General features: G+C 41.5%; 1 protein-coding gene across 6 annotated transcripts in view; it reads right to left on the bottom strand.

The window, feature by feature from the left end:
* Window positions 1–13468, bottom strand: part of PTPN3 (protein tyrosine phosphatase non-receptor type 3) — a 2254194-nt gene that overhangs the window by 1824971 nt on the left and 415755 nt on the right. For all 6 annotated transcript variants that reach the window (XM_069620560.1, XM_069620561.1, XM_069620557.1 and 3 more), the window contains one exon: window positions 3834–3988. In XM_069620560.1, the coding sequence (XP_069476661.1) occupies window positions 3834–3971 (138 nt within the window). In that variant the 5' untranslated portion in view covers window positions 3972–3988. The remainder of the gene's footprint in view (window positions 1–3833; window positions 3989–13468) is intronic.

A 13468-nucleotide genomic window follows, 5' to 3' on the forward strand; every position in this document is an offset into this window, starting at 1 on the left:
ATTAGTGGCATTATGCGCAAAGCAACCATGAGTATGTTCTTTTATTGGAACACTGGCATTTATTGGTGCAGTCAGCATGGAAATGTAAGTGCACAGCCAGGGTAAAAATGTTATGTTATACTGACATACACTCTTGGGGACGACATCATGAAAATGCGTTGGGAAATGCATCTGTGCACCATCACGGATTTCCATCTATTGGATTGTTTTCATGAGTTACCATAAAAACAGATAGCAATTGGTCTAGATTTCCACCCAATTTTCCGCAGAAAGTGTGCAGCATAATGCACCATTTTATTTATTTATTTATTTTTGTATTGAATTTTTAAGAATACAATTAATCCAACAATGATAAAAACAAGGGATCAATTCATCAGATTTTCAATTCAAGTTCCCTTCCCTTAAGTCATCCCCATTCAGCGAAGCATAACAATTCATTGTCAATTCATCAATTCAATTTTAACTAGATCATGAACAAATTCATTTATCAACAATCAATTGGAGAACAATGCAAAAGTAAATTGAGAGAAAGAAAAAAAATTCAACAAATAAGAGCCTGTGCAATCCTTAGCAATATCATTTCTGTGCAAAGTAAGCAGTTTCAAGTTTGTCAGGAATTCATAAAGTGTCTCATTAAGTTTGGCCGGAAGAATAGCTGCTCCCTGTTCGACACAGTCCAAGAAAGGGTTCCAGATCCGCAAGAACTTCGAGATCTTTCCCTCCAGCATGGCAGTAAGCGTTTCAAGACCCATCAATTCCCACACCTTCACCCACCAATACGGCACCCATGGCCCTTCCACCGATTTCCAAAATCGAGCACTTGCGATTCGTGCCGCAATAAGTAACTGCGCGATTAGGGCTGCTCTGGAGCCAGTCATCAGGAAGGACCCATCTTGAGGCACGTCCCCTATGATTAATATACACAGTTCCATAGGAAGCAGCGTGCCAGTAATATCCTTGATCTTGGAACGTACCTCCAACCAGTAGTCTTGGATGACCGAACAGTGCCACCACATGTGCCCCAGATCGCCCCTTTCACCACACCCATGCCAGCACGTATCCGGATAATCTGGATTCATTGCATGCAACCTGGTCGGAGGGAAGTACCAGCGAAAGCAGATCTTAACAGCGTTCTCTTTTACCAGTGTACACCTAGAGCTCTTGTGGGCTCTGTAGCATATTCACTGCCAGGATTCCTCTGGGATTTCAACTCCCAGCTCCCTTTCCCACGATAACATGTAGGGAAGCTTCTCGCCCTCTGAGACATTTTCCAGAAGACTATAACAAGCTGCCAACCTATGGGAGCTCTGCCCCTCAAGAATTCTAAGTTCTTTGCCGAATGGCGCTCTATTGGCAGCTTGGCGCCTTTCCCTGTTAGTCAACCAGTGTCATAGCTGTATATAATGCACCATTTTAACCCGTTATTCAAAACATTTTCTCATGGGGAGAACACACCCATGGTTGGTTTGGGCTTTCTAGCTGCGTTCTGTCGCTCTTGCATATTTGTGGCAAATATTTATGCCCCACCAATTAAACAAAATTCACCAGCCGCCACTGGTTACGTGATTACGTATTTGTCTCCTGTTCTTATTCTTCACAGACAGTGCCTTTTCTAATAGTTCGTAATGACAGTTAACTTAAACTTAAGGCAAAAAGACAAATGGGGATATATTTAAAACAAAAGTAAACATTAAACTATACTATTAAATACCTATTTTAAAGGCAGTTTCACAGCCTTCATTTTACAAGACCAGGAACACTCCTGCACTCTCAGGGGAGCCAACACATGTATATATTCACCAGCTAGGCACAGAAACAACTCTGGTTGTGAAGGCCAACCTTTTTAAAGCTCATTCACACTTGGGTCTTCCACACCTATGGCCAGTTTAAACTGTGGGACTAAATGCTTGTCTGATTTTTTCTGATTAAGCACAGGGAGTGGGGGACAAGCATTGAAGGCAGGTTGTACTTATGGTTGAATGCAGTGTGAATGATTGTAATGAGTGGAGTGAGCACTGAAGTTTTAAGCGGTATGGACTAAGGTGGGCCGTCTCATTTAGAGGGGGTTCTAATCTATGATCCATGTTGTGAATTTATTTAACAAGATAATTAAAACATTGATGAATTAAGATACCACAAAAAATTGTGATAATACAGTGCCTAAATGTGGAAAGTATAATGTCTGTTTTAGATGGTTGTATACACACTCTGAGATAAAATACGAGTGTATACACTGTTTTATGATTCTATGTTTTAGAGTGAATCAAATAAAAAGATATTTTTGATACATAAAAAATAGTATGTGATGATTTAATGTAGAATATACACATACAAGCGAATAGACACGAATGGTTCAGGGGAAACAAGTGACCCTGTGAACATAATGTATTGTACCAAAGTGTAGAGGGCTGTTCACACGTGGTCTAGAGAGATATTTCCTCTAGTCTTTTGGATGTTGTAAAGGTTGTACTTACACCCACTGGCTTTCCGGCGGCACATCTGCTGAAAAAGCTGGATTGAGAGTGAACAGTTTGCTCCTTTTGTAAAATGCTTTCGGCTTTCTGCAACCGAGCAAGCAACTCCGGGGAGCAGGAGAATGTCCTTCGCACATTGTCTAGAGTGCAGAGCTCATTGCACGTATGTTATTTTGGGAAAGATCACCGTCCGCTGATTTTTATATTTCCCAAGTCCCAATCTTAGTGCCTGGGACATAATCCTCCCATGTTTTTTTTTTTTTTTTTTTAACTCTATGATTTCACTTGTACCCCAGCTTATGCAACCCGCAGCATTGATTAATTACATGTGTGTGCGCGCATCCATGTATCACATGTATAAACACAAATATAAGGCTAGTTCTATGTGCCTTCTTGACATAGTATCAAAGGTGCACTCTGCAGCCAGCATCCAAGATTTGCAAACCCAAAAGAAGATCCATCTAATCCTCAGGTATGGACTGCTCTCTTAGGTGGAAGTAATTCCAATGTACAGTGGGATGAATTTATCCACCCAAGAGATCTCATGTTGAATTCACACAAGAGTTTGTTTTCTTGAAAGTACACAAATTGCTAGTGTTCTGGATACTGTGCCCAGTTCCAGCTGGACTAGGTATCCCTTTAAAAACAAACACAGAGGAGCAGCCGCAAAACAAACAAGCGAGGATGGAAGGAAAATGGTCAACACAGGAAAATACATATCGAGAACCTGACCAAAAGGCAAACATGTGGTGATGCTCCAACTCAAAGAACACTCAATACAAACTCTAGAAAATTCAGTTGCAACTCCTGTATTGTGACAGTGGAAAAACATACTACGGGTAGATCACATGCAGTAGTATATATGATGAGGGAAAGGTGTGTTGGGGTGCCTAAGAGATTCAATTTCGCTTCTAAAAAAAGTTTCAGTGAGAAAGAAACAAGCTGAGACATAAAAAATTGTGGAAATTACCCTTTCTCCACTTTGTGGGATTGTCTCACTCAAGTGGCATAAACATTGGTATTCACCATCTACCCACCAAGTATTTGGAAGTATTTAAAGTCATGAAGGAGCCCAGAAAGGTGTTTTTAAACTCCAGGATCCCATTATTAATTATGGACTACATGGATTTTCAGGCAAATGAGATATTCAATGTCCAATTACAACAGTTTAATAGACTTCTTTCGGTGCCACAGGCATACATTCTTCAGGATTTACTATCCAAAGCTATTTAAAGCATAAAGATATTTAAGAGTTTTGAATCTAATAAATTAAACTTGAAAACAACTCTGGAGTTCTGGTTCCCCATTGAAACTTTTAAAACAGGAAACATATATATTAAAGTCGCAACAAAAACTTACATTGACTTTAAAGTTCTGATCTGAATTGTCGAGGAAGGTGACGTTGCAGATGACCTCAGATCGGCTCTTTTCTTTTGGAAGCTCAGACACTCTTATGTTATTTATCCTCCCTCCTAATGCACGCAACCGGGAGTTCATAACTATTGTTCAAGACCCTGCAACAGAAAACAAACATGATTAGCAAAAGACCACGTACACCAAGGGGAAAGTGTTACATTATATACATGTAAACTGACAAACATTACACGAATTGTGTCATACGAACCACAACATATTCATGGTGGGGATAAGCATGCAAGAGGGAGATCTTTCGTTATACAAGAGAAGGTTGGAAAACCCTTGCATGGTTGGGTGGTCCGAGGCAGGGCTTGCTGCTGTGGTTAAAAACTGAAAAAATAAAACTTGTAAAAAGGCATACGGCATCCAGACCTCACTTTCCAATACTGGCGAGTTGCTTTCGGAGATGGACCAGGGCCAGCAGCAGCCCTGGTCCTGCTGAGGTCGATGGGGAACGGTATGCTTTTTAGCAGTGCCGCCCACTATTGACTAAAAGCCTTGCTTCACGTCTGTTGTCTGAGCCCAGAAGTGAGACACTTCAGTGTTTTGGGAGAAGGGGCTTTGAAACGGCTGCTTGAGCCCTCAGGCAGCTCGTGCTTCCCCCACATCCATGATCCCCTGGTGTGTGACATGCTGGTGGGCGCCGGGCAAAAGGGATGCTAGCTTGCTCCACCAGCAGCAGCAGGCCTCTGATGTCGTGCAGCCGGTTGTGAGGCAACGAGGAACAGGTGGGGAGCAGAGCACAGTGTGTCCCCCAGCTAGATTTGCTGTTTTCCGGAAACCAGAGCTCGGGGCTTGATGAACAGCAGGAAGAAGGGCAAATCTTGCTGCCCTGAAGAGAGCACATAGGGAGAAAAGGGAAAAGGAGAGAATGAAAATAGAAAAAAAGGGGGGGGCATTGTGCCTAGAGACCCTTATAAAGATTCTGCTATTGGCCATAGTCAATATACTTGGACCACCTTGTTCTGCACACACTGGATGATCCTCTCATCAAATGGCCTGACTGTATGGAGGGATTTCTGCGATATATGCATGGTGTATGCAAAGCAAACGTTGCTGCAGATAGAAAGGATTCCCAACTATAACACTGTCTGGGACATATGGGGTAGATCCTTTACAAATGACTGATCCCCCAAATGAAGAACACGACGACATGAATTAATTTGAGGTGAGCTTAATCAAACTTAATACACATTTCATCTCCAAGGAAAAAAATGATTGCTACTAGGGAGCCGAAAAAGAAGGGAGCGAGTTTGTAACTGCCTCGCATGGATTGGCAATCAAGTGTGGGTTGACATTGAAGAGACATTTGACAATTTTCGAGATCTGATTAAATGCATCAATCAAAAGGTATGAGAGACTGTGGAGAGAAGGAGATATAACCCTAGAGAAGGCAATAGAACTGGCAAAGCTCGGGGAACACAAGGAAACTTGCATTAAGAGATTGGACACTGAAGCTGGAAGAGCTTGGGTGGACAATTTGAATGTATGCTAGTGTTCGAATGGATGTAGGGGATGAAAGAAGTGCACAAGTCTATCTAAAAGAAGGGTGGATCACAGGGCTAAACAAGAGCCAAGGTACAACATGGTGAGGAGGTGTTAGCACTGTGGGAGCGCATAACATTTAGCTACTGACAAGGAATACATTACCATGCACAGTGTGCTGAAAATGTGGCAAGAAGGGACATGTTGCAAGATCCTGCAAGCAGTTTACGGGATCTGCCAGAACAGTTCCGGAAGTTAAATCACCTTTAGCGGGTTGGACTTCACCCATCAGGAGAAGACGTGTATGTGGTGAATGTACTTGATGCCCTCAGATGAGGTCCAAGCCGTGTTCTGTGATCAATGTGAACAGTGTTGGGGTTGAGGTGGGAAAGTGGGGATGACTATACATTGAACATGGACAAACTGAAAAGAAAACTGAGCTGTTGCATGCTACAAGAACTGACAATTTCTGCCCATGCTTATGGGGGGCACCCATAGAGATTTTAGGAGAATGTAAAGCACTACTTCATTTTAAAAACCGTGAGGCAATGGGTTTTGAGCAAGTCACGAAGAAGGAGGGAGACTTATTGTCATAGTGTGCACAAGCAAATCTGGGGATAAAACTAGACCTGGAACACCCGGATCCAGTGTGGACAATAGAGTGAGTATGGTTGAAGGTGGCCTGAAGGAGATTGAGAATTGGTACCCCATTGTGATTAAAAATAGCACAGGGGACTCAAGGGCTTTGTGCATCACATAAAAGTGAACTGTAGTACAGGGCCAATTACAGCCGAAGTGTGCACAATACAAGCCCTGACCTGACACAGGATATTGACAATAAGTTCAAGAGACTAATGGACGACGGCATCATCGAAGTTGCAGAAGCCGCTGCGTGGATAACACTAATTGTGGTAGTGCACAAAACTGATAAGAGTAGTCAGATTATGCATAGACCTTGGACCTCTCAAAAAGAATGTCAGAGCAGATCGGTTTCCACTGCCAAAGATTAATGAGCTAATTGCTGAAATTTCTGGGGCAAAGATGTTTTCCATATAAGACCTTAAGTCAGCGTACCAGCAGATTTGATTGCATCATAGTTCTATTTAACCACATTTATAACATTTTTTATTTTGTACAAGTGCATTAGGATACCTTTCAACCATATTTTGACCTTGATAGTTTTTCAGAGGGTTATTGATAAATCGATTGGTGGAATTAAATGAATCAGGTGTTACCAGGATGACATTGGTGTGGGGGAATCAGGGAGAGCATGATGGGAGGCTGAGAGGTACTGAGAATTCTATGTGAAGCAGGTTTGATCATATCATTAAAAAAAAATGAGCAGTTAGGAAGAGTAAAGTGGATTACTTGGGGCATGAGTCATCGACATGTCGGATTCAATGTAAATTGAATGCGATTGAAGGTATGGAGAATATGGATGCCCCTGAAAATAAGGGGGAGGTAGCGCCTTTTTGGTCTAATTGAATATTATGGGATGTTTAAGAATTTGGCTGAAAAAACATAACATTTGAGGGACCGAAAAAGAACGCAAAGTTCTGTTGGAATGACAGTTGAGGAAGAATTTAAACTCATTTAACAGAATATTGTAGACATGTCTCTATTGAAGGGTTTCAGATATGACTTGCGAGTATATTTATACACCGATGCCAGTGAGCATGGAATAGGATATGTGTTAATGCAACCCAATGGGACCGGAATATACAGCATATGGTGGTGTTCGCTGCTCGCATGCTGAGGGATGCAGAGAGAAGATGCTCAGTTTTGGCGAGGGAGGTTTTGGCTTATGTGGTGTCATTTTCTTTTCTTTTTTTTTTTTTTAAACAATTTACACAATCATAAACCACTAGTGTCTAGCTTTAGCAGGAGAGGGCTAAGTGGAATAATGAGAATGTTTTTTTTTTAGAATACTGGGATGCAAGGATTGAATTTTGAGTTGGTATACATTAATGGTGACTGCAATGTTGTGGCCGATTACCTTATCCAGCAATGCAGTTGAGAGCAAACTGCAGGATAATAAGCACAATGTTGAGGGCAAGGAAGGGGAGGTCTTTGTGAATTCTAATGTGATGCATAAGAAGTAATGGTTTGATGAATTTGAGTCAGATAGAAATTATAAGAAGGTGATGGAATTTGTATGTGAAGGTTGGCCGAGAAGAAACAAATTCAAAGGGTTTCGAAGAGTAAAAAAGGATTAGGAATGGAAGCAAAGTTGCTGGTCAGGGGACTCGGTGTTGTGGCGTCTGAGCGCATGAGGTAGTAAGTTATGGAGATTTCCTGAGATGGCAGTCAAGTGCAATGTAAATCAAAAGGTTTAATAAGGGAAGATTATTGGTGGCCTGGAACGGATGCAGATATTGAGAGAAAATTGAGAGTGTGTAACAGTTGTAGAGGCTATTAAAAAGTGTTAAAGATGAGATCGCCTCCCATGAAAGTAGCTCCGGTAACAGACGTGTGGGATGTAGTAGCGAGCGGCATACTGGGATTATTGAATGTAAGAGGAACACAACTGTGGATGTGTTGTTCAAATGGCCAGAGGTCTGTGTGATGAGGGACATAAGTGCACAGATAACATTTTTAGAATATATATTTTGGAGAGATTTCCCCAGAAAGTTATAAGACAATGGCCTGCAGTTTATGGTCAGGGAACTGAAGAGGTTTTGGTAATCAAACGGGATACAACATATGACGACAGCCTTATATTTTCCAAAGAGGAACATCGTAGTGGAATGCTTTAATAGGGCAATAATGGATGTAGTCAGGGTGGAGGTGGCCATAGGGGATATTTGGGTCCATGCTGTAATGGAGACAGAGTTTCAATACAGACTGGCACCTCATGCATAACATGACTGGGGTCCCTAAATTTGAAAGACTGAGAGACAAGATTATGTCCAGGATAGTTAAACAGGGCAGGTGTGGTGAATGTGGATGAAAGTGCAGAAAGAGGGGATTAGGAACAGAGGAGTTGAGTCTGAAGAAAGGTACAACAAGTTAAACTGTGTGCATGTCATCCCTATGCCAAGAGGAACAGGAGTTAAGATGAGGTTGGGCAGGCAAGGTCATAAAGGGTTGTCTAAATCTTTAAGAGCAATATTGGTCAATGAAGATTTAGGGAGCTCGGTTCGGTGGGAAAATTGAGTAGTTTGAAACGAAGAAAGAGTAGCCAAAGTACCTTCTGGTAGAGACGTTAATGGAGACATGGAACAGTGGTGTGTTTTAAGTATCTGTGCTGTCAGTAAGGTAAAGGAGATGCTACATTTTAGATTATGTACATGTAAAGCATGAAAATTAAAAGTATCATACAAACCCCACAGATTAATGGTGGGGATAAGAATGTAAGGGATGCAATCCAAGAATCTGAAACGTGGGGGGAAAGTAATATGCATGGGTTTTAAAAGGGGAGAGCAGGTGAGAGAAAATGGCATGGTTGGGTGGACTGGGGCTGTTGCTGTGGTTGAAACTTGAGAAAAGAAAACTTGGAAAAAAGCTTAAGGCATCCAGGCCTTGCTCATTATAGAAAGCCCAGATGCAAAACCAATTACTTTAAAAATAAACAGCCAAAAGAGGGTACATTGCAGAACTTATTCATGACCACCATAATTTCTTTAAAAATAGCACAGGATAGTACATTAAACTTCCTGTCAAGAGAGCTGCACTGAGCACCATACCTCAATAGCTTCAGGAAAAACATTACGCCCAACAAGTCAGTATTTATTTATATTATAAAATAAAGAGATGGGGTTTTAAGACCAAGTGCATTGAAAGTCCATCTCACTGCTTCTTGCAAAATATAACACTGCTCTTTACGAAAGGAATCCACTCTATAAAGCCCACTGAGGCATGCTCTGGCGACCCATCTCTTCCTTAAAATACCATTATGGCTTTCCACCACCCTCTTCTTCCTAGCCTACGTTTAACTCTCAACTAATGTAATTTCACATGCTTATCTCACTTCATTAACTGTTGAGTTTCTCAACCTCAAGATTTTCATTGAACAATGCACTCTAATAATCTAGCGATAATGTGTAGTTTAATTAGTGTTTATTGAACTGATTCTCAAAAAAAATCTCCTAAATATAGAAGCAATATGGTTTAGAAAACATTACCACTGTATATACAGGTGTTTCTTCTAGTATTTCACAATATCCCTGACTAGTTCTTTTGAACCAATCTTAGTGCGGGTTGGTGTTCCTAGCTGAGTGGACGCCTTTTATGTTGCCTTGTAGTTAGATATCCAAATCATTAGCGAACAGGCAGGAGAAAGCTGGAGAAGGTACACAGCCTTGTGGTCACATTATAATTGATAAAGACTACTTCATATGGTTCTAAATTTCAGAGCCAATTACAAAGGTTTACAATCAGGTTTGGACCCACATGGTCTGGGCTCCTGGTTCTCACAAAAAGAGCGGACAAGATTCCTTATTTAAGACACAGTAAAGTGCGAGGGGCCATCACGGTTATGTTTAAGTGCTGGAAAGTTAAAACTCAGCACCTATTGGCACTAAACATATGTTGACCATTCATTTAAAGCTACTAATTAAAGATTGTTCTTTTTTAGCTGTGAATTCAATATATACAACTATGAGGTTTATGCAATGGTGATTGTTCGTGAAGTAGAATTTGTAAATTATGTGGTTAATTTCATTTTAACAGTGGCCATCCAGATGCCTGTGTAACTCAATAGAATCTACATGGATAAGACAATACAAATGTTTAGGGCAAGAGTATTCATCTTCAGTATTGAGAGAAATGTGCTTAACCTACACAGGAGCATAGATGAGTTTTATACACTGAGCATTCTAAAGTTAAGTGCTCCAAAAAGTAGGCTTGTCCTCTAAATTGCACTGCTCAGTCAATTGCTTAATAAAGTGTTGGCCCACACATCAACAAGGAACACAAAGCAAGAGCAATGCCTGTCTACCAGATGACAGCCTGCCACGGATGGAAATTGACTTAAACCTAATCTACATTGCCATAAAAGCAGACCATCGTAGGGGGAAAGGCATGCATCGAACACTGGTGTCGACTGTACCATGATGGAGGATCCTCTGGATTCTTAACTAGAACGTAGAAGAGGACTTATAATGGCATTTAATTAGCTTTATTCTGCTTGTCCAGCTCTGCTCCTACTGGTAGCGTCGCTACCCAAACACGTCACCACAAATGATTCAGCATTGGATCTGCAGTCATAGTGGCAATTATAGAATGTAATGCAAGTGGTCCTGTATAGTGCCCCTCTGCCAATATTGGTGGCATTGCTGTGCCTTGCCCTGTAAGAAAAGGGGGGAGGTAATTAATGGGACAGTTGGAGAGGCAGATCCAAAACTTGTGCTGTTGATGGCCTTTGGACGATGCGGGGGATGTGTGTGTAAGGTGGTAGGATACCTTAGAGGGGAGTCTTAGTCAGGGAATGGGGGCATAGACCTTACAAGGCAAAACCACTGGCTTCTTGCAGACCGGTCCCATTCTGGCAGAGTGCAAATACATTGACTGTGTAACAATGCTAAACTTCTTCCCTTCTAACAGGATGCATGTAGCACCATATCAGGCAACCTGAACGAGCATGTAAGTAGTGAGCCATGTGATATACATATTTGCAATCCGTTTAATGGACGAGTGCATCTTGATTCAAAGTATCATAAGACCCACTAACACAATTCTGCCGGTCGTAAGTGATGGTCGTTTAAAAAATAAAGACTTAAAATAAAAAAAAATAAAAAAATAAATATATATATATCTCCGAGCGGTCTTTCTAAATCGAACTGTCGCAGGGGCTGACATGCCCGCCAGGACCGTGAAGCTGCGCTGGGGGAGAATGGATAAGTGTATGTGTGCGTGTATGTTGGGCGTTTGTGTATGTTTTAATATTGGGGGAGTCTTGGGGGTGGCGGGCGCTGAGTGAGAGGGGAGTCGGGGTTAAAAACCCCCAATTTTGAGTTAATACCACCATGGTGGTGGGAGTGTGAGGGGCTAACAAATGTGTTTTTTCCGTTTTTTGTAGGTCGCCTAAAATCGGGCAGGCAAAAAATGTATTTGTTAGGTGACCTACAAAAATTGAAAAAATAAATACAAATACATCAAACAAAAAACAAAATCAAATAAAAAAACAAAATCCCATAGAACTATTCGCCCAGCAGAACTGGAAAAACATGCTGATGATCGGCAGTTCAGGTGTGCATGCTTAAAAATGTAATTCGATACGTTAAACAACATTAGATACATTTGGGTCCAAGTATGTCTGTCATGTACCCGCTTCCTTTTTGCCCAAGCTATGCTCTCTGTAACCCACGAGCACTATCATAATGTGGAACTTCGACATTTGCCTGCAACAGCGCCCCGATGCCTATGGGCTGTAGAGCGTTTTACAAATACAAAAATAATAAATGCTTTTGTCTGTATGCAGAACACACTGAAGATGCGAATCATGGGTGCATTAAAACCCTGATATTCTTTACTTGTCACCAGTCTTACTCCTAAACAGAGAGCAATCAAGCACAGGAACAGCCAGGACCAGAATGGTGAGGACAGAATAGGAGAAAAAATAATCTGAGAATGGAATTGATGGGACCACACAAAGTTATTACTGTCAGCTGCTAGTCTTTTCTTTCTCCATGCGTACCTCTATCACACCTTTTCTCTCCACTTCGGTTCTGCCCTTTGAATCCTCTGCATAATATTTAAAAGTATTTATGGTCTTGCTCCACAGTTTCCACCCTGGTCTCTTTCCAGCAACCTTCTCGCTCCCCTTCATAATTTCCTACCTAAGCCCCTCCCTAACCCCTTGTGCTCACCCCACTTCCACTCTTTTCTTGCTCCTAAGCGTTGGAATTGATTGCCTTTATTTATCCAATCTTAACCATCTCTTTTGCAAACTTGCCACATCCCTCCTACTAATTGTATCCGTTTCCTATTTTACTATGATTTCATATTCCCTCTGTAATGTTCATTATTAAATTGCAGTGTACTTTGGCAAAAGCACAATATAAATCCAATAAAAAAACAAATACATTTAGCAGAGTCCATAGCCTAGGATACAGCAGGAAGAGATTCCTTGTAGGAGTTCAGAAAACCGGGACAGCAGGGATTCTGCCAGTGATGCCTGTGGAGCCGTGCAGTCATCCTCAGCTGTTGGACGAAAGAGGGATTCAGGATTGAGGTCCAAGGCGAGTAGGAGGAAAGGCATTAGCAGGAGATACTAGCGTGGAGTTAAGTCCATTAAGTCCTCAGTAGAGCTGGCATAGGGTGGAACATGAGCTTGGACAAAATCCCTCACTTGGGCAAGGAAGGGAACACGTTAGCCAGGCCAGTAGTGACCAAACATTGAATAGTCTGGCTAAAAGCAACCATACACTGCAATATTCAGACTTGTAGTAACCACATATTAAATTATGAAACCTGTAAACAGGGAACTGGTTAGCATTCTGGCAAGGAGATGCTACAGAACCCTGGTATGAGGGTGATGGCATCTGTGATGTGGGAGGGCTAAGGAAGACTAATCATTTACTGATTTAATTGAATGGTGACGAGGAAGGTAAGCTAGACACAGGGGTTCATAATGACCAGGTATAACTTCACAGTGGGTTGGAGTTTATAAACCCATAGGTGCAGGAACACTAGAAGAGGAAGAGGAAAAGTGACAAAGGGGAGATGGTGAGCAGTGATTACACAAAAGTGGTTAGGTGTCAGAGAGGAAAGTAGAGACCAAATGATTAGGTGTTAATCGAGATGTCGAGGAGAGGGAGTTCGATTTAGTGGAGATTGGGGAAAATGATTGCAAGTCATTTGGTTTCCCATTTCAGAAGGTATAGGCTAAACAGCATGGAACATTCAGCTACCCAGTCAAGTACGCATGGTACAGAGAATGAATGTCATGCCCTGAAAAGTCAACCCCTCATTTTGTTTTAGATGAAAGGGTACATATGTGAACATGCACACATGTGAAATGACATCTCCCATTAGAGTGAGGTTTACATGCTTTTGCAGATGTTTAATGTTTGTAATCTGTTTAGCAGTCCAACATGAAACACTGAATCTTTTTTTTTTTTTAGACGGACTGTGAAAATGTTATCTGAAAC

The sequence above is a fragment of the Ambystoma mexicanum genome, chromosome 5q (genome assembly GCF_040938575.1).
Source record: "Ambystoma mexicanum isolate Mex_15411 chromosome 5q, UKY_AmexF1_1, whole genome shotgun sequence".
NCBI lineage: Eukaryota > Metazoa > Chordata > Amphibia > Caudata > Ambystomatidae > Ambystoma > Ambystoma mexicanum.